General features: G+C 44.2%; 1 protein-coding gene across 1 annotated transcript in view; it reads right to left on the minus strand.

Moving 5' to 3' along the window:
- Positions 1-2887: 2887 nt before the first annotated feature.
- The window catches only part of LOC110495107 (xylosyltransferase 1), a 118802-nt gene continuing 101367 nt past the window's right edge, over positions 2888-20322 (minus strand). Inside the window, exons 9-11 of the mRNA XM_036949407.2 lie at positions 18933-19128; positions 9281-9614; positions 2888-6608 (exon numbers count right to left, since the gene is read on the minus strand). Of these exons, the coding sequence (XP_036805302.2) occupies positions 6271-6608; positions 9281-9614; positions 18933-19128 (868 nt within the window). The 3' untranslated portion in view covers positions 2888-6270. The remainder of the gene's footprint in view (positions 6609-9280; positions 9615-18932; positions 19129-20322) is intronic.

Consider the following 20322-nt stretch of genomic DNA (forward strand, 5'->3'; position numbering starts at 1 on the left):
TGTAGCAGTGGTAAGGTGTTGGGACTGCTTTTGGGACTATGCTGTTTGTGGGCACCGTTTGTCACCTTTATAGTGCAATTCATGTATTGTTTAGTGTTGTGTAGTGGCGTTGCTGGCATGCATCCCACATTTTTTTTGTTTGCCCCACCAAGATTTACATGCTAAAATCGCCACTGATTGTAATTACATTCTACGATTGTCATTAGGCATTCACTGAATTGATGCATCCACTTAATTTCAATTTAAGGGGCTTTATTGCCATGGGAAACATATGTTTACATTTATCAAAGCAAGTGAAATAGATTTTAAAAAACAAAGTGAAATAAACAATCTCCCTTGTCTGCGAGCGTCTCGGCCACTCATCTCCGCCTTGACAATGTGTAAGTGTTATTTTCAAACGCGAACGCAATTTGGAGCGTATGCCACCCGGTTTCCAATCAATTCGCTCATTCTTCGTGCGGCTGACATGCAGCACTGTATAATAATGGTGTAAAGACTATATTTTGGGGGGCGTGTTGTATTAATCGTGATAGGCTGATGTTTTACAGGTAGGGGAGACCGGGGATGGTTGTAACACGGGACAGTTATAACACTCTCAATATCTCCAATCAGGAACAAGCTAACATCATGCTGTTACCCTGTGTACATGTGCAGTTTATCCTCAAACCTCGTGAAGAAACAAGACCCTGTGATAAACTGACAAAAATCTGATTTTGAGGTAAGAAAGTAATTTTTGTTTTTCCGATGGCATCAACTGTTTTGTTGTTAGATTCACCAAACTTATTTCAGGGTTATAACCAGTTTGTGTAGATATATTTGATGTAAGTTAGCAATTCTAAAGTTTTAACATGTAGCTCAAATTGGAGCTAGCTAATGGCTGCAAGGGTCAGGGTTAGTTGTAACAAGCCTAATGTGGTCTGGCAGCAGTGCTGGGAATGCAAATTAAGGGCCCACCAAGCCTGTACCCCAGGACCACTATACCACTGTGACTGATTGAGTGAACATGTCCAACATTCACACACACACACACACACACACACACACACACACACACACACACACACAAAAACAAAAACAAAACATTCAGTTGTTGTCAGATGTAAGTTGAGAAGGGACAGTTAATGGAGAGTAAAAATAATATACATTTTATGATTTGTATTATTTATTTCTGCCACACAAAATGTTAAACATGGCAGTGTCTCCCCTACGGTGTACCCGGGTCTCCCCTACGGTGTACCCGGGTCTCCCCTACGGTGTACCCGGGTCTCCCCTACGGTGTACCCGGGTCTCCCCTACGGTGTACCCGGGTCTCCCCTACGGTGTACCCGGGTCTCCCCTACGGTGTACCCTGGTCTCCCCTACGGTGTACCCTGGTCTCCCCTACGGTGTACCCTGGTCTCCCCTACGGTGTACCCTGGTCTCCCCTACGGTTTACCTCCACTATTTGTTTTGCCTGGACACCATACTGGACCATACCGCCTTACTTTAAACCCTGCTCCTATGACAAATGCCATGTTGAAGATGAAAACATATTCATTCGATTTTGACCCACGATAACAGCACACATCAGCAAAACGTAACGTTAAGCACAAAAGCGGGAAGAATAGCATGTCTGTGTGCAACACGCCAACACCTGTAGGGATACGCTGCTTATGTCATTAGCTCCTCAGTTGTTTCATGTGTGATGCAGTTCCCATTCCGTTTTGATCTCTGAACTTTATTAGAACACCTTTTAAACGTTGGCTGTCACATTAATGTGATGCGCTTCAGGAGAGGCAGTGATACCCCTGTCGTTGTCTCACTGTCACGTTTTACATGTGTTGGAGGAGACCTAAGAGTTTGTTTCATGTCAGAGATAGTGAATAAAACTAATCTGCAAGATGTGGCTCATGTACATTGTTAGAAACTCTTCACACCCCTAAAACACACACTCCTAACAGATGTGACACACGCGGGCGGACGCACGTACTGTATGCACGCACACACAGACACACTCCTCACAGATGTGATATCACACTCACAAGCAGACACAGACGCACACTCTCTCCTTCCAGACACCATGGACTAATTATCCGGCATGTTCGGAGTCTTGTGGGATCGTCGTGAGATCTTAGTGTCCCTTTGATCTGGGCCTGTCAGAGGCTCAGTACACCCTGTGATCGTGTGTGATGATAGCGGCCCGGGAGGATCACACAGAACCCCTATTCTGTTCTGATGACGAAGGATGGGAAGACGATCACAGAATCCCCAAGTGGTTCTCTCTGGTCAGACCTCCACAAACGACGGTGGCATCATTCATCGCACAGCACATTGAAAGAGGATTGTTTGACTGTTGGTGAGGTCCCCTGTTTTCTTGATGTATTATCTCTGGAAGGCAAAGAGGAAGCCGAATCTCTGGCTACTGCATATTGTGTTTGAGGTGGTTTGTTTTATATCTACACACGGTTGCCTGCCTCTGAGACATATGGTACAGTATTTTTTTCAAGGCCTGAACTCTCTCCAATCTCTGTCAATAGGCTGAAAACAGGAGAGATGCCACATGCACAGTGTACGCGTCTCTGGTGCTCAACAGCTGACGACGGCAGGTTGATTCTTCAGTTAAGTCATGGAAAACATGTGGAAGCAACTTCAGGTAATTAAACAAATACTTAAGAGGGTGAAGCTGGGGTGATTATTAAACAACTGTGGGAATGACTTAACTGTTTGACCGTGCTATCACTTGAATTACGGTGTAATTTACGCTTCCTTTCCAGAGTAAGATGCAATTATGGCTACTTAAACGTACATACATCATGAAGAAGGACACGCGTTACAAGGATTTCGTGACAACTCATGTCATAAACCTGAAGTGTTTAAGCATAGAAATCCACACAATAACGAGACAAGATTTAGAGAGAGCTCTTTTATTTCAAAAGAAAGCAGTCAGAGAAATGTACCAACAAAAAAAAAAAAAAAAATCCACAAAAATGTAAAAGCGAAAGACAAGAAGGCTTGGTATTTACAACAGAGGACATCTTTTTTGGTGTTACAGATTTCATCAAATCACAACGACTAACTCTTGGTGCTCTTCTTTCACTTTTTTTGTGGAAAGTAAAAACGACCGTAACAATTTAATGCTCATAGACGGACAGAACGTTTGAAGAGTCCCCTAGGCAGGAGTATAGACAGATGGCTAAGGCACAGAGTTTCCCCCTGAAACTTTAGGAAACTTTGACGTTTTCCCCAGACACTTCGGGAAACGTTGAGTTCAGAGACGTTTGTGCAACAGTTGCTGAACAATACATTCCAGCAGAGAGAACAACAATCTGTCATGATGTTCTCTGAAAGGCGAAGAATAATATTAAAAGCTTTACCCAATTCTGAGTCATTCCTTACTCCTTAGATTTGTCCAAAACATTGAAACAGGTTATGTACCTAAAATCACTCTGTGGCCAACTAGCAACAAGTAACACTAGCTATCAGTTCTTCTTTTACTATAATTCCACTTCATAATCTTTCCACACTGCATCGGTATTTACATAGAATGAGTTTTAAACATATTTTCAATACAAAATATTTGTACATTTTCTTTATTTTTTTTGTAACAAAATAGGACTTTTACACCGAGTAACATATTTCAATTCACTTCTCGAGAATGATAATTGTACTTTTGAACAACGGGCAAAGTATTTGTTTCAATGTGATAATGGCACTGCCAGTGAAAGGAGGTCAGGGTCATATCTGTATGTTATGTTATGTTATTAGCTAGCTAGCTAATACAGAGAAATAGTAACGGTGTCTTTTTGTAGGCACTAAATCCTCCATGGTTTGTTGGACAAAGCCTATGGGAAAATGAATGGCATTTTTGTAGGGTTTTTGGATAAACACTGAAAATAAGGTCTGTGGTAAACACAGGCTTAGGAGATCTTGTACGTTTTGTTCTAGGAGATAATCTTCATCAGCTAACGTCACTTTGTGAATTTGGATGCATTTATGTAATAAAAAAAGCACATAAGGGCTTCATAATGAATAAAGGTCATGTTAACTGGCTGCTATTATCTCATAGAACAAAGTGTATAAGATCTCCTAAGCCTGTGTTTACCACAGACCTTATTTTCAGTGTTTATCTCAAAACCCTATTCTTTCCCCATAGGAAAGTCTGAAAAAAACAGAGGTAACTCACTTCTGGGTTTTAGCACTAGAAGCTGGTGAGCCCTATATAGGCAAAATTGCCCTTTGTAACCATGGCAACAACACACAACAGTTCAAGTTTGAGTGACAGATCTGACACTTATTAGGATCGATACATCCAACAAGGTCCAAAGGTGAACTTGGGCCATTGATTAACTCACTAATGATCGCTGATGAGCCCTGGTGAAAACATTCACTTAGCACGTTTGACTGCCAAATCATGTTGACAATCACTGATTGGATTCTAAATTGGGACCAAATTAGGTTGTGAGGAGAATTGAGTTGAAGCCAAACAAGCGAAGCGGCAGATCGTAGTTACCCTCCATGGTGGTTGGAGAAGGGGGCACTGTGCTATAGGCTATGTTTGAACTGTGGTCAACTGAGAGAGAGTCTTGATGGCAGCAAAATAACTTAGCATGTAGTAGAACAGGTGAAAACCAAAGATGACTGGGCCCAATCCAACAGTTCCTTGATCGAGATATAATTCACTATTTGTTTCAATTTTTGCCACACCATGAACAGCATCATCAATCACTAACATCCTGGTACTGACACGGAACCGAGTAGGAAATGTAACATCGCCACGAAATGACTTCAACACACACGTTGGAGAGTTTTTGGAGTGTTTCTGTCTTTTTTTTGTTAACTTCTCTGTTTGGGGAGGTTGTCAGGAGGAAGCTGTGACCTTTCAGTCCTGGGTGCTTCCCCGTGTGATGAAGACTTTGCAAACAGTCGACGAAAGAACCAAGACAGGAAGAGCTATTCAGACCGGACAACACGGACACACAGGCGGGCATTAGGTTTGTTGCGCCCAAAATAGGTATACAGGTTCATTGGGGCATTGGCCTTTGTAAATAAAGGCAGTTTCTCTTTACAAAAAAAATGTTTATCGAGCTGCCAAAGCAGCGTTGTAGTCATTTAGTCATTGACTAAAAATATTCTGTATTTATATAAACTTATAAATAAATAGCAACTTGTGGACAACTCACTCCATTCACTCGACAATAACTTTAAGAGATATTCTGTTTCATACTTGCAACATAAACTGTCGTTAAAAACAAATGAACAAAACATCTTAGAAAAGGAAATGATAAAATAAGCTTGAGAGTCTGTTTTCTTGCGAAAGCACAGCTGATATACTTTCATTTCAAGTTTCAGGCTGTCCAGTATGGAGTGATATCAGTGCCAATAGAAACTGAATCTAGTTTCAATCATTCATGAATTGAATTCAACTTCTACTGGCACAAAGGCCACTCCATAGTCCAGACACACCCACACACCTTTCTCCTGTTCAGGCACTGAAAATCAATAAGTAGTGCTGTGCCATTGTAACTTTGTCAGTCATACGCAAAGATCGAGGCAAGGAATTTTGCTTTTTAAAAAAAAAAGATACATCTTCGCGACACCCTCCGAGGTTGCGGTTCAGTCTATCTCCCTATCTCCCTACATGTAAGCCAAACCAACCTTGAGAAGCAGGCCTCGTATTCACAAAGCACCTCAGAGGAGAAGTGCTGATCTAGGACCAGGTCCCGCCCTGTCTATATAATCATATTCATTATGATTTAAAAGAGAGAACTGATTCTAAATCAGCACTCGTACTCTGAGAGGCTTTGTGAATACGGGCCCAGAACTTGGTCCACTACCAGTGTCGACTATCCTGTTCCACCCGAACACTCTGACTTCTGACTGACTTCTCACTCGCTCTTCCATTTAGCAGCAGACTAGGCGGCCTTACTAGGTGCTTGGCAAAGCAACATTTGTCTCTACGTCGGACACAGCATCAATCACAGTAAACTCAGCGGCGAGATTAAAATAAATACATTGGGAAACAGAACACGACAAAGCCGGCAAAAACCCCAAAGAGGAAGACTTCAGGAGTCTGAAACACCACAGAACCTTCCCCAGACATTCTCTTCCTCTTCAACGTTCCTACAACCTCCAACCAACCTTAAAAAAAACACAACTTCCGTCTTTTCTCTCCTTATGTGATCCATTACGTCGACTGAAAAATAAAAATAAAACAAAAAGGAGATTTCAAAAATAAATTATTTAAACTTAAGACCTGCAGTGTGGCCTCCTGTCCAGCCGGAGGCGCCACTGCTACCTGATGCGCCCGTCGGCGTGCGGCGGGACCAGCTGGGACTTGGGGTCCGGGCTGAGCGAGCTCCAGGGGGTCTTGGCGCAGGTCTGCATGACGGGGCAGGATGTTCCAGGTCCCCCTGTCATGGAGGTGGAACACACGTCCCCAGCCTCCCACATCGCACCCACCAGGCCGTCTACCCAGTGCTCCAAGGCGGGGCCAGTCAGGGCGGCGTTGCGCTTAGCCTGCTCCACCTGGCCCAGGTGTACAGGGATGTTGAGCACGGGGTTGAGGCCATGGAAGCTCTGCTCCATATAACTGTTCTTGGCTGGTCCATTGTGGAGCTTCAGCGTGTCCTCTGGGGGAGGGAGAGCGAGCGGGAGAGAGATGAAGAGAGAGATGAAGCGAGAGAAAGAGGGGGACAAAAATGGATTGTTAATGTTTTATGGTGAGACTGTCCTGGAGATAGTGTTCATAAATGGATTGTTCATGTTTTATGGTGAGACTGTCCTGGAGATAGTGTTCATAAATGGATTGTTCATGTTTTATGGTGAGACTGTCCTGGAGATAGTGTTCATAAATGGATTGTTCATGTTTTATGGCGAGACTGTCCTGGAGATAGTGTTCATAAATGAGCAGGTAAGAGTCATCAATGGGGAATCTAAGTAGGCAAATCAGTCGAACCACTTTGACTTGATTGTAAAGGGTGGAATGGAACTGTGAACTCATTTGATGAGACCAAACTTTGTGTCACTGGTTAATCACATGCTATTGATTTCTCTAGGGTAAGCCTAAGCCACAAAGTGGGAGACTGCACCAAGTGTCTCAATGACTGCACTTAGTGTCTCTTTATGAAGCCATTGGAAGCTAGGGGGCAGATAGGACCATCTTCTCACACACAATACATTTATAAGCCCCTTCATACGGGGCGACAGGGTAGCCTAGTGGTTAGAGCAGTAACCGAAAGGTTGCAAGTTCAAACCCCCGAGCTGACAAGGTACAAATCTGTTGTTCTGCCCCTGAACAGGCAGTTAACCCACTGTTCCTAGGCCTTCATTGAAAATAAGAATTTGTTCTTAACTGACTTGCCTAGTTAAATAAAGGTCAAAATACTATTTAAAAAAAAAAACTCAAAAGATAAAATAATTGCCCAAGCCACAAATTGGTAAAACAACTCAACGACTGTTCCTTGTGTCTTTTTCTAAAGCCATTGGAAGCTAGGGGGCAGAGACGAGACGACCATTACCTCATCCCTAAAACTCCTCCACCCTGAAGGTAAAGCTGTACATTCCTCAGTGCTCCTAACACCGGGGCGCTTGCCGTCCCTCCTCAGCCTGGCTATTGTACGCTAGCCCAGCTCTCCTCTCCTCTCCCTCTCTGTCAGTGCCGGGTTCGCACCCTGCCGTTAGCCGCTAGCGTTTTCACGGGCTAGCGACAGAGATGCAGTCAGACACCTGGTTGTTCTGCCAAGCTTGCCACTGCCCGGTGCCAACTACCGACTTTATTGTGGTAGCGGTGTGTGTGTGCTGCCAGTGTGTGTGTGTGTGTGTGTGAGGGCCCACGGTGCCAGCGCTAAGCCAGGGCAACAACAGAAGACACACCATAAAGGCTACGTGCAGTAGAAAGACCTGGAGATATTCAGGGTTGTAAATCTGTATGGGAAGGCTAGAGGCTGTTAGAGCAGGTGGAGAGGAGGCCAAGGCTGCAGGATTACTGTGCCACCACGACCTTCAGGACTATGGGATCTAAGCACATCTAACCCCATCCAACAGGAGTAGGAGCCGGAAGGCTGCTTTCCCAGACACTAAAAAGGATTCTCAATTGAAAGTGCTTCTTTGTCCAAGACCAGGCTTAATCCGTGTCTGGGAAACTATCCCATAAAGGTTTTTATCCTCAGTACTGTCTCAATGGATAACTACTGTACTGTAGTCCATATAAGGCTGTTTGATACTGAAGCTCACAGGTTTCCATAGTTTCTATGCTGCAGTGGATCTAGTTTAGGACTACTGTTTGCACTATAGGCCAACTGGGCTATTTTAACCACTCAAGTTGATCCAAAAAGTTTAGTGTAAAACAATATAAAGTAGAGCTCAGTGTCGCTTCACTTGGATAATAAAACATTTCAACAGTATAACCCCAGAGAGCATAACAGTACGTTTCAGGATTATCTTCCATAAATAGTGGAGAAAGGCAGTCGATTTACCCTCATCTCCAATGCTAATGTCTTTGGGAGTGAATTTAGCATTCTGACTATGTGCTAGTACAGAGTTTGGAGTTTGAGGGGAAGTGGAGTTAATCAATGTTCTGTTCCCATCAACAGCGACTTACAACTGAGAGAAAAAACAAACAAGCGAACTGTCAAACAAACAAAAACACTCATGAACAATTGATGAATATTTTAGCTTCCTCTCTCCTCACTCGCACACATGGCCCCAAACCCCACGGCGCGCCAGGGCAAAGCCTGCTAACTTTTATTTGTTGATTCTGTTCATAATTAAAAATGGTCTCAGTGCGATTATAAAACAGGCTGTGAATATGCCCCCACACCCGAGGTTAGCATCTCAACTCTCGGGTGACTTTCACAGCAGCCGATTACTCTAGCTAAAACAATAGGGGTCCTGGTCCCTTATAGTTAACACAGGCAGATTGATTTAATTGTGTAATTGTGTTCCTCGGCGTGATATGGAGGTGTTTAACATACTGTTTAGTATGTATGAGAAACACTGAGGGTGATTACGGTCGACTTGGTGACAAACAACTGGGGCTTCCAACGGCTCAGAGGGTTGATTAGAAAGAGCATCGTAAACACAGCAGGGCCTCATGGGAAATGTGCTTTTGTGTTTGCGTGTGTATCCATGATAGGCCTATAACATGACAAGACACACTGCATCAATTATATCACATACATCACAGACTGACACTCATGTGACTTGTAGACCTGCACTATATATAGGCCTATCTCTTACCTTGCCGCACAGACTAGTGCTTGTTATAAGCCAGTGGTGTGTGTGTCTGTGGCTGTACTCTTACCTTGTCTTATAGGCTGATGCTTCATATAAGCCAGCGGACTAATCAGAAACCTCGTCTCGGCCACGGGGCTCCAGTGATGCAACACTCGTATGGTCCACACCCCAGGCCTGAGAGGCTGGTTCAGGGGGGGTCTGTAGTGGGTGTACTCTGCGCTGGCGTCGATCAGGATATCGTAGGTGGCAGCGATGACGTTGGTGGGGTCGATCCACACCACGGTGACGGTCACGTTGGGGCCCTTGGACCACCGCTGCATCCCGACTGTCTCGTCCATGGGACCCATCAGACCACCGAAGTTACGGAACATGCGCTCTTTGGCATCCCACTCTGTGCCGATCTGAGAGAGGGATGGAGGAAGGGACGGAGGGGGGAAGGCGAGAGAAAAGGGAGTGGTGTAATTAATTCACTGGATCTGAAATGTCCAACCGTATAATGTATTTCATGAATACTTTGCATACAACATTAACTGAGGCAAATGAAGAACAGAAAAATAGGCTGAATATGAATTAGTCTCTACACTGTAATGTCATAGGGAATTGTAGTTGTGATATAATATGTATCCCACACCATTCATACAACCATCATGGATCATGTCTACTGTACAGACTAGTGATTTCCAATGAGTACAGATGTGGGATCTTAATTTGATCACCCAGGTTTAAAAAGGCTTTCCACTTTGACATTTTCAGACCTGATTTTCCCACAGGAATAATGCTGTAGCAAACAGGTTCAAATTAAGATCCTACATCTGTATACTAGTCTCACTTCATCTGTAATGTCAGCATTGGTGTGCAGCTTCAAACATTAGTACAGCCATTACCTATCTATCATGTCTGCAGTAGTGCATTATGTGATTTCCAGTATGTCACATAAGGCTTTATGTAGACTTTCTATGTGTATAGGCTTATACAGGATTTCCAGTATGTCTACGTAAGATAGTCTCAGTTGATGTGTAATGTGAGTGTTGGTTTGCAGATTCCTGTGTGATCGATAGACAGGCCGACTGAGGCAGCAGTGTATATGTTGAGTGAAGAGTGAACACCTTGACTAACCCTCTGGGGGGCTGGGGATCAATCTATAACAACACAGACAGAGACATGGGGAGAGAGAGAGAGAGAGAGAGAGCAAGACAGAGAAAGTGGGAAGAGAGAGAGAGCAAGAGCGAGCGACAGAGACAGAGACAGAGACAGACAGACAGACAGACAGACAGACAGACAGACGAAAAGCCCTAACTCCATTTAATGTGGTTAAGACTATTGCTGGAGTGAAGAGAGAGAGAGGTGAGAGATGAATAACTTAGATACTGAGAGAAATAGAGAGAGATGGAGAATACAGGCAGAGAGAGAACATGATGATATAAATTAACTATGCACAACATTAGACTGACCAGGTGAATCCAGGTCAAAGCTATAATCTCTTATTGATGTAATTTGTTAAATCCACTTCAATCAGTGTAGATGAAGGAGAGGAGACGGGTTAAATAATCATTTTTAAGCCTTGAGACAATTGAGACAGGGATTGTGTATGTGTGCCATGCAGAGGGTGAATGGGCAAGACAAAAGATTGAAGTGCCTTTGAACGGGGTATGGTAGTAGGTGCCAGGGACACCAGTTTGTGTCAAGAACTGCAACGCTGCTGGGTTTTTCACGCTCCACAGTTTCCCATGTGTGTCAAGATTGGTTCACCACCCAAAGGACATCCAGCCAACTTGACACAAATGTGGGAAGCATTGGGGTCAACATTGGACAGCATTCTAATGGAACGCTTTCGACACCTTAGGTCTTCTTAATGTTTGGTATAAGGTACTCAGAGAGAGGACTATAAATAGCGAGATGGATGGACAGAGAGTGTAGGAGGACAGAGAGTGAAGATCAGAGATAGTGAAGGAGGACAGAGAGAAAGAGGATGCAGATTAATCTAAGGCGCTTGTAGAAACATGAGGAGGGAAGGGTTGATGAGGAAGGATGATGATGAGGAGGGATGATGAGGGTGATGAGGGATGATGAGGGATGATGATGAGGATGAGAGATGATGAGGGATGATGATGAGGGATGATGAGGATGAGGGTTGATGATGAGGGATGATGAGGAGGAGAGTTGATGATGAGGGATGATGAGGATGAGGGATGATGAGGAGGAGGGTTGATGATGAGGGATGATGAGGAGGAGGGTTGATGAGGAGGGATGATGAGGATGAGGGATGATGATGAGGAGGGTTGATGATGAGGGATGATGAGGAGGAGGGTTGATGAGGAGGGATGGTGAGGAGGAGGGTTGATGATGAGGGATGATGAGGATGAGGGATGATGAGGAGGAGGGTTGAGGAGGGATGGTGAGGAGGAGGGTTGATGAGCAGGGATGATGAGGATGAGGGATGATGAGGAGGAGGGTTGATGATGAGGGATGATGAGGAGGAGGGTTGATGATGAGGGATGATGAGGATGAGGGATGATAAGGAGGAGGGTTGATGAGGAGGGATGGTGAGGGTGAGGGATGATGAGGAGGAGGGTTGATGATGAGGGATGATGAGGATGAGGGATGATGAGGAGGAGGGTTGATGAGGAGGGATGATGAGGATGAGGGATGATGAGGAGGAGGGTTGATGAGGAGGGATGGTGAAGGCTTGAGGATATGCTCATCCTTACTGCCAGTGATTAACACCAGACCACAGATCAATGGGCTGACTGGAACACTCCACTCAATATTAGGCCGACTGAGAAATGAGTCTATACACTATAAATAGACTCAACCTCCATAGAGAAATTAGTTGTGTGTGGTGTGTGTGTGTGTCACGATTTCGGAAAACATCAACTGTGAGAGGATCTTGGCTTTCCCTTTAATTCACTCTTCACATTAGTGTGTGTGTGTGTGTGTCTGGGTGTGTGTATTTTGTACTTTGTAAAGTGAGTTTGTAAAGTGATGGACTTTGGTAATTAAATGTTGTAATTTAACTGACCTCTATTCTCTCTTTCAAAACTAGATTTTCCTTGTGTTTGTGTGTATGTGTGTGTGTTTGTGGTTGTGTGTATGTGTGTTTTCACACTGCCTGAGCCATAAGTGGATCTTGCTAGCCTGTGATGCACTTCCGTAATTCAATTTTGTAATTCAACTGACCTCTATTTTCTCAACCAAAACTATATTTTCCTTGTGTTTGTGTGTATGTGTGTGTGTTTGTGGTTGTGTCTATGTGTGTTTTCACACTGCCTGAGCCATAAGTGGATCTTGCCAGCCTGTGATGCACTTCCGTAATTCAATTTTGTAATTCAACTGACCTCTATTTTCTCAACCAAAACTATATTTTCCTTGTGGTTGTGTTTGTGGTTGTGTGTATGTGTGTGGGTGGGTGTGGTTGTGTGTATGTGTGTGTTTCACAATGTCTGCAACAACAACTAGAGGATATTGCCCTGCCTCCCTTCAATTCAATTCACCTCAATTTAGTGTGCAAAATTGGTACCCTTCAACTCAATAATGTTACCGATCCCTATTTTCTCTACCAAACTACTACTTTCCCTGTTAGTATCCTCAACATCCTTAACTAGAATGTCTATCAGCTATGCTATTCATTCTCTGCAGGTCTGGAAGAGTATCCCTCATGCTAATTCATTATCTATTATATTCTTATTGATTCTATTCAAAATGTTTCTATTCTATTTCAGTCTATTCGAAGTGTTTTCCTCACTGGCATATCACACCATATACATCACATTGATTGTCAGTGGTCTGATTCTAGGCCACAGACTGAAATCAAAAGCGTATTGACTGAGGAAATGCCACTATAACCCACTGGCTGCAGACTACTGCCTCCCGACTCTGTGAGAAATCTGGGTAAGGTACTATGGGCATAGATAACATTGGATTTCAGTAATGGTTTTGGCTCAATTCTATTTCAACTCCATCAATTCAGGAAGTGAATGGAAATGTAATATTCTCATTGAAAATGAATCATACTTTTCATATCTTGAATTGGAATTTGAATGAATCTCCTGAAGCGACTGTATTCTGGTTCAAACTGTCCCTGGAGAGTGGAGGCCAACAGTAACACAGCTACATTGAGTGTATGACCGTACTAGGCTACCATCCAGCCTCTCTCCTCTACCTTTAATCTGGCAACCCTAACTCAAGACCCTTCCTCACTCTAAACCTGTGGCAACTGTTGCTCAAGATCTGTAAACCATCACGGGTTCCCGAGTCAAACCCCTCACTCTGTAGCATGCATCCCCTTTTCATTCCCTCGCTCTACCTATTACCCCTCCCTCCCCATAGATCTTAATTGACAAACATAGCTGGCATCCTTACCCACGTCCTCTATCTCAAGCTGTCCCAGGGGAGTGCTCGGGCCTGGGCTTAGCTGCATTCAACACCTGCTTTTCATTACCTCCATACACAAAGACTGACACTAATAAGGCCCAGAACCCAACAGAGCCCTGGGGGCCTTTGTCTGTTGCCCGCACGCGTGCGCACACACACACACACACACACACACACACACACACACACACACACACACACACGCAAAAAAAAAAACAGTTTTTTAAATCGAGACCAGATGTGGTCTGGTTGGTTGGACGTGGCTGCCCGCACCACTGCCTGATGGAAATTGACCTGTCATGTTTTATGGGGAGGTGGTTGACTCTGGCGCCAGTGAGGTTGTTGGGGTGTGGTGGAGGGGGAGAGGGATGGGGTGGAGGGTTTTATGGTTGAGTTGCCAGGTCAGCAGTGGTAGTACCACTGTAAGACGTAATGTGTGAGTAGAGGGCTTAAGCTACAAGATGAAGTGTTGTGCTGCTGAGGGTAATGCTGGGGAGGGGGTGAGGTTGCCAGGTCAGCAGTGGAGGACAGAGGGAGGGTGACGTACTACTGTACTGTAGCTAAAGTGTTAGTAGACGACATAAACCACAACATGGGTGCCTGTGGGGGGAGGCAGGGTTGCCAGGTCTTAGGTTGCCAGATCAGTAGTGGGTGACAGTGGGAGGGTGACGTAGCCTACTACTGTACGTATACTGTGAGCAAAGGCGCTTAAGATACAGACAGGCAGCTACTACTGATACCTCTGTCCTGCTTATGCAGAGTTAGAGGGAGGTGGAGGAAGAGATTGGAATGAAAGGAGATAGAGACCGTCTTGTAAAGGGATGCATGGGGTTAGAGGGAAAGAGAGAGAGAGAGGTTATAGGTAGGAGCGACAGACTGTGCTGCCTCCCCAGTTTATGGTAGAAGTTAGAAGGGGGCAGAGGGAGAAATTCTAGGCGGTAGGAGGGAGAGACCTTGTAAAGTCATACATGATATACAGACCCACCGGACTACATAGGAATCTACTACCACCGCTACAACTGTAGTCTGTTAGTAGGGGAGTAGTCTGTCATCTATCCCTCACTTATTTAGGATAGTTGTTGGAAGCAAGTCTATTAAGACCACTGTGGAGAGGTAGAGAGCAATGTTAGAGAGCAATGCCAGTAAAAATTGGGCAGAGAGAGAGTTTATAGATGGAAGGAAAAGGCTGTATTTTAAAGTTGTGCTGCAGACATGGTTTATCTGCCTGACAGACATTCACAACAGTCAACTATAACTGCTTAGCTCTGTCATGACCGTCTATCTGTCCTCTGGCTGCCTGACTGACTGACTGACAGACTGACAGTCATTGTAGCTAAGCAACCGACAGAAAGTCCTTTGCGATGCTGAGTACTCAGATAAAGTCGTGCCAGCGTCGGTCTGCTGTCACTCACAACTCTTTAGACTAGAGCGCCTCAGAGCCTTCCCCGTGCCCATGACTTCCTCACAGTCTAGGGTCGCTTCAGGACTGTTACAAAGGTCAATAGGTTGAAGGTCAAGAGTAAAAGGTCAGATTCACCCCGACTTATCACTGGAACTCATACGAGGACATCAACTGACATTTCAGAGGGTTCTGCTTGACAGTGTGAAAACCAGAAAGAAAGATCGCTCTCAACCCCCACCCATGATAAACAGAAAAGTGCTCACTGGCTCACTAAGACATAGCTGATGTTAGAAAACATCCCCAGAAGTAGAAATAGGGTCATTATTTATACTAACATAACTACGCTATCAGGAAGCCGTTCGGGCATGAAGGTGAGTAGTCTACGTTTCATTAGTAAACAACAAATAAGCAGCAGGTGAGGCTCTAATCCACATCAAATCTGATGAATTCAATCAATTTACATTTTACAAGGCTACCAATCCTGTGTTTTAATGCCTGCCGCCAATGTGTGTGTACTCTCTGCAAGGTTGCCATAGCGATAAATATAGCTAAGGTCACCATGATATCTGATCTAGCCAATCATATTTTATACAACATGCTTCTCTGTGCCAGGCACTTCAGGGTTTTTATATACTACAAACACATAGAGGTCATTGTTTGACTAAGTGGCTGGATAACTGCCGGGCACTCTAGTCTAAATGACAGGGGCTGCTGAATGACTGCGAATGTTATGTGAACATTACGTAAAAGTTGTAGCCTACAACCTCGAAACAATGTACATCAGTTAATGGTCGGACTGACTGACCATTACGTTGTCCATTGACTGGATAATGAATGGTTGAACACAATCAATACAGGAGCCGGTGATAGAAATGGATGTGCTGAAAGATCTGCTAAAGGTAATGTGAACGTTACCTCAACGTTGTGCAACCCACAAAACGACATGTTACCTCAGCAAATGTTCTCAATTGACTATGTGAACTCTCCTCCACTTCTAAATGGGATGAGTTTGCGATATTTTTCAGAGATAAGATAAACAACAGTAGGCTGGGTATCAGTCAAGCAAGACCCGATGAGACGTTTGATGATATATGCCCTGGGCTACCACGCAAAGGCACTGTGGATTTATTTTCCCTGGTTGGCACTGACATGCTCAGGAAAGTGATATCACAAATTAAGCCTCCTACCTGCCTTCTCGATGCTATCCCCACCGCCTTCTTCAAAATAGTTTTTAATTGCATATCTGAAGAAGTGTAAGCTATTGTTAATCACTCCCTGTTCACAGGCACTTTCCCCACTGCACTAAAAACTGCTATTATGAAACCCCTTCTGAAGAAAATTCATCTAGATTCTTCAGCTCTTAGCAATTTTCAGCCAATCTCCAACCTTCCATTCTTAAGCAAAATTCTGGAGAAATTGGTTTTGAAACAGCTAAATGATTTTTTAAGTGGCAACTGTATTTTTGAAAAACTACACAGCACAGAGACAGTCTTAGTTAAAGTGGTAAATGATCTTCGAGCCAACACAGATGCCAAACATCTCTCTGTCCTTGTACTCTTAGATTTAAGTGCTGCATTCAACACTGTTGACCATGATGTCCTTCTACATTGTTGACTATGATGTCCTTCTACAATTCTACATTGGTTTAGGACCTATTTAATCGTCCGAGAGTTTTTTGTCACCCTTGGTGAACATAACTCAGATAAAATACTTATCACATGTGGCATTTCACATTGTTTGATTTTGGGTACGGTACCGTTCAGTTTATATATGTTACCCCTTGGCAGAAAGCACAGCATTGATTTCACTGCTACACAGACGATACACAACTTTACATTTCTGTGTCATCAGCTCCACGGATAGATTAGACTGTTTTAGTGATTTAAATACCTAGATGGCTCACAACTTCCTCCAGCTAAATCAAGACATGACCGAGGTACTTATTGTTGGAGCCAAAGCACAGTGAAAGAATCTGGCCGCACATTTTAATTCACGGGCAATAGAGATGAAACACTAGCTAAAAAACCTAGGTGTTATTTTAGATTCTGAAATCAAGTTCGAATCACACAACAGGAATGTGACCAAAAAAGCTTTTTACCACCGGAGGAACATTGCCAACATGCGTCCGTTTCTATCTCAGGCTGATAGACACTCATCCATGCTTTTATTACAAGCAGGCTTGACTACTGTGTAGCTCTCCTGTCTGTGTCACGCCCTGATCTGTTTCACCTGCCCTTGTGATTGTCTCCACCCCCTCCAGGTGTCACTTATTTTCCCCAGTGTATTAATCCCTTTGTTTCCTGTCTCTCTGTTTCAGTTCATCTTATATGTTTCCAAGTCAACCAGCGGTTTCCTGTTCTCCTGCTTTTTGCGGTCTCCTTTTTCTAGTCCTCCCGGTTTTGATCCTGGCCTGTTTCTGGACTTTGTTCCCACCTGCCTGCCTTGACCATGAGCCTGTCTGCCACTCTGTACCTCCTGGACTCTGATCTGGTTTTGACCTTTTTTGCCTGTCCACGACCATTCTCTTGCCTATTCCTTCGGATTAATAAACATTGTAAGACTCCAACCATCTGCCTCCTGTGCCTGCATTTGGGTCTCGCCTTGTGCCTTGATAGCCTGGTCTATGCAAGAAAGCCATTGGTCAACTGCAAAACATACAGAATGCTGTAGCACGGTTACTGACCAAGACCAGACGAAGAGCACACATTATACTGGTTTTAAGGTCTCTGCACTGGCTGCCTGTGAGTTTTAGAATTAATTTTAAAATAATTATCTTGGTTTTTAAATCAATCCACGATTGTGCACCCCAATACATGTTGGGACCAAGAGGCATGGAGAGGCCACCTTTAGTTATTATGCCCCCAGACTCTGGAACAACCTGCCAGAGAACCTGAGAGGGGCCGAAACAGTGGACATATTTAAAAAATATCTTAAAACACACGTTTTTTAATCCTCCTATGTTTGCTTTGTGTAGTAAATATTTGTTTTTATTTTCATTGTTTTTATTCGTTTTTTCCCCCTGTGAAACACATTGTGTTGCATTCCATGTCTGAAATGTGCTGTAGAAATAAAGCTTGATTTGGGGGCAGCGTCTACTGAGAGTGTAAATATTATGTGACTGTTATAAGAAAATTGCATAAATGTTACAACTCCAACCCAAAAAACGGTGTGTCAGTTACCTCAGCGAACTGTAGCCTGGTGAAGCTACTGTATATAAGGTGTCTACTTCTAAAAGAAGTCTGTCACGCCCAGATCTGTTTCACCTGTCTTTGTGCTTGTCTCCGCCCCCACTCCAGGTGTCGCCCATCTTCCCCATTATCCCCTGTGTATTTATACCTGTGTTCTGTTTATCTGTTGCCAGTTCGTCTTGTCTTACCAGCGTGCTTTACCGTCTTCCTGTTTCTCAAGTTCTGTCTCCTAGTTTATCCCGGCTCTGACCATTCTGCCTGCCATCCTGTACCTGCCTGACACTGACCTGATCACGAACCTATGCCTGCCCTGACCCCGAGCCTGCCTGCTGTCCTGTACCTGCCTGACTCTGACCTGATTACGAACCTCTACCTGACTCTGACCCCGAGCCTGCCTGCTGTCCTGTACCTGCCTGACACTGACCTGATTACGAACCTCTGCCTGCCCTGACCCCGAGCCTGCCTGCTGTCTTGTACCTGCCTGACTCTGACCTGATTACGAACCTCTACCTGACTCTGACCCCGAGCCTGCCTGCTGTCTTGTACCTGCCTGACTCTGATCACAAACCTCTGCTTGTCCTCAACCTGCCCTTTGCCTGCCCCACGTTTCTAATAAATAATCTGAGAACTGTACTATCTGCCTCCTGTGTCTGCATCTGGGTCATACCCTGAGTCGTGATATCACAGTGTTACTGTTCTGGGAATGTTATGTGAACATTACCTAAACGTTATACAACCAAAAAAAGAAGGATAGTTACCTCAGCGAACTGCAGCCTGGTGAAGGTGCTGGGAGGGGAAGCCACCTTGTAGGTCTTCCTGGGCATCACCCAGGTCTCCAGGGTCTCCAGCTTGCTGGTTGCCAGGTTAGTGGCGTGGTGCTGGACCAGGTAGCCTTGGAACTGGTCCGACTGGAAGTAGAGATGCACTGACACCGGGTGGCCCATGGGGAAATACCTGGCAAACCAAGAGGAAACATACTTTTTAACCAACCTTTCTCAATAGACCTTTATCAGTAGCCTGAGTGCAGGTCTGTTTGGGCTATGATGCCAACTGTCACTCATTTTGACCGAGACAGCAATGCAGTTGACAAGAACACAAACAAATCTGGGACCAGGCTACTTTATCAGGGTTTTTACCTGGCAACACCAGTGGTAACCCAACAGACAGACCCATTGAGATTCCCATTAGTGAACTTGATATGGTACCAGTGCTGTTTAAAAGGCCAATGGTGTAAAATGAGAGTATCTAGATTAATCTATTGAACAACTACTGGAAACTGCTTACAAATGCTAATGTTTGTAGATGCTAAAGTTCACTAGCGGGGCCTTGCTAATGTCTCAGACGCTAAAGTAAAGGTTAAGGGGATGTGCTTTTCTTTCTGTGATTGTGTGAAGGGAAGAGGCATTAACTCAATGACCTATAAAACATCTGTTGCTGTGGAGACTAGTATTAAGGCTAGGAATGGACAGACTGACTGAGACCAGACTGTAGTTGTAGCCTGCCCCGGACCAACCCAATACAGTCATTGGGTATATTGGCAGTAATATATTAAGTTAGTCACAGCCCGATGCCTCTGACGATAACCATGACACACCAATTCGTAACACACATATTGTCTAATACAGCGGTTCCCAACCTTTCCCATCCCGGGGACGACCAAATCAGCGGCAAAAGATCTTGAGGGCCACCATTCGCTGAGTCGCAGTATTTCTTTACATAAAATATCTTAGCGTTCAAATTTAGTCCATTTTATCAGTGAATGTAACAGATTTAACACATATTGTAATGTACAATTGCTTATAATACTATACATCCAATAACTACAATAAAATAAAATACACATTACAAATTGTAAATAATGTGCGGAGCAGGTAGTCCTCGGACCACAGGTTGAAAACTGCTGGTCTAAAACAAAGTCAGCTGAGGTCAAAACACACACACACACTAACAAAGTTGAACTGGTCTGAGACACCATTAAGAAGTCAGCTTGATCTTACAATCAGCTTGCCAGTCCAGGCTAGTCCTGATAGTTATATTGTTCTGGGGGCTGTGTGTGTGGAGTGAGTGTTTTTTCTGATTCTGTACATGTGGCAGAAGGCTGGCACTGAGAGCAGAGCAGAGACTACTGGGAAAATAAACAGGCTGTGT

Source organism: Oncorhynchus mykiss, chromosome 17 (assembly GCF_057628025.1).
Source record: "Oncorhynchus mykiss isolate SJ-2025 chromosome 17, ASM5762802v1, whole genome shotgun sequence".
Taxonomy (NCBI): Eukaryota; Metazoa; Chordata; class Actinopteri; order Salmoniformes; family Salmonidae; genus Oncorhynchus; species Oncorhynchus mykiss.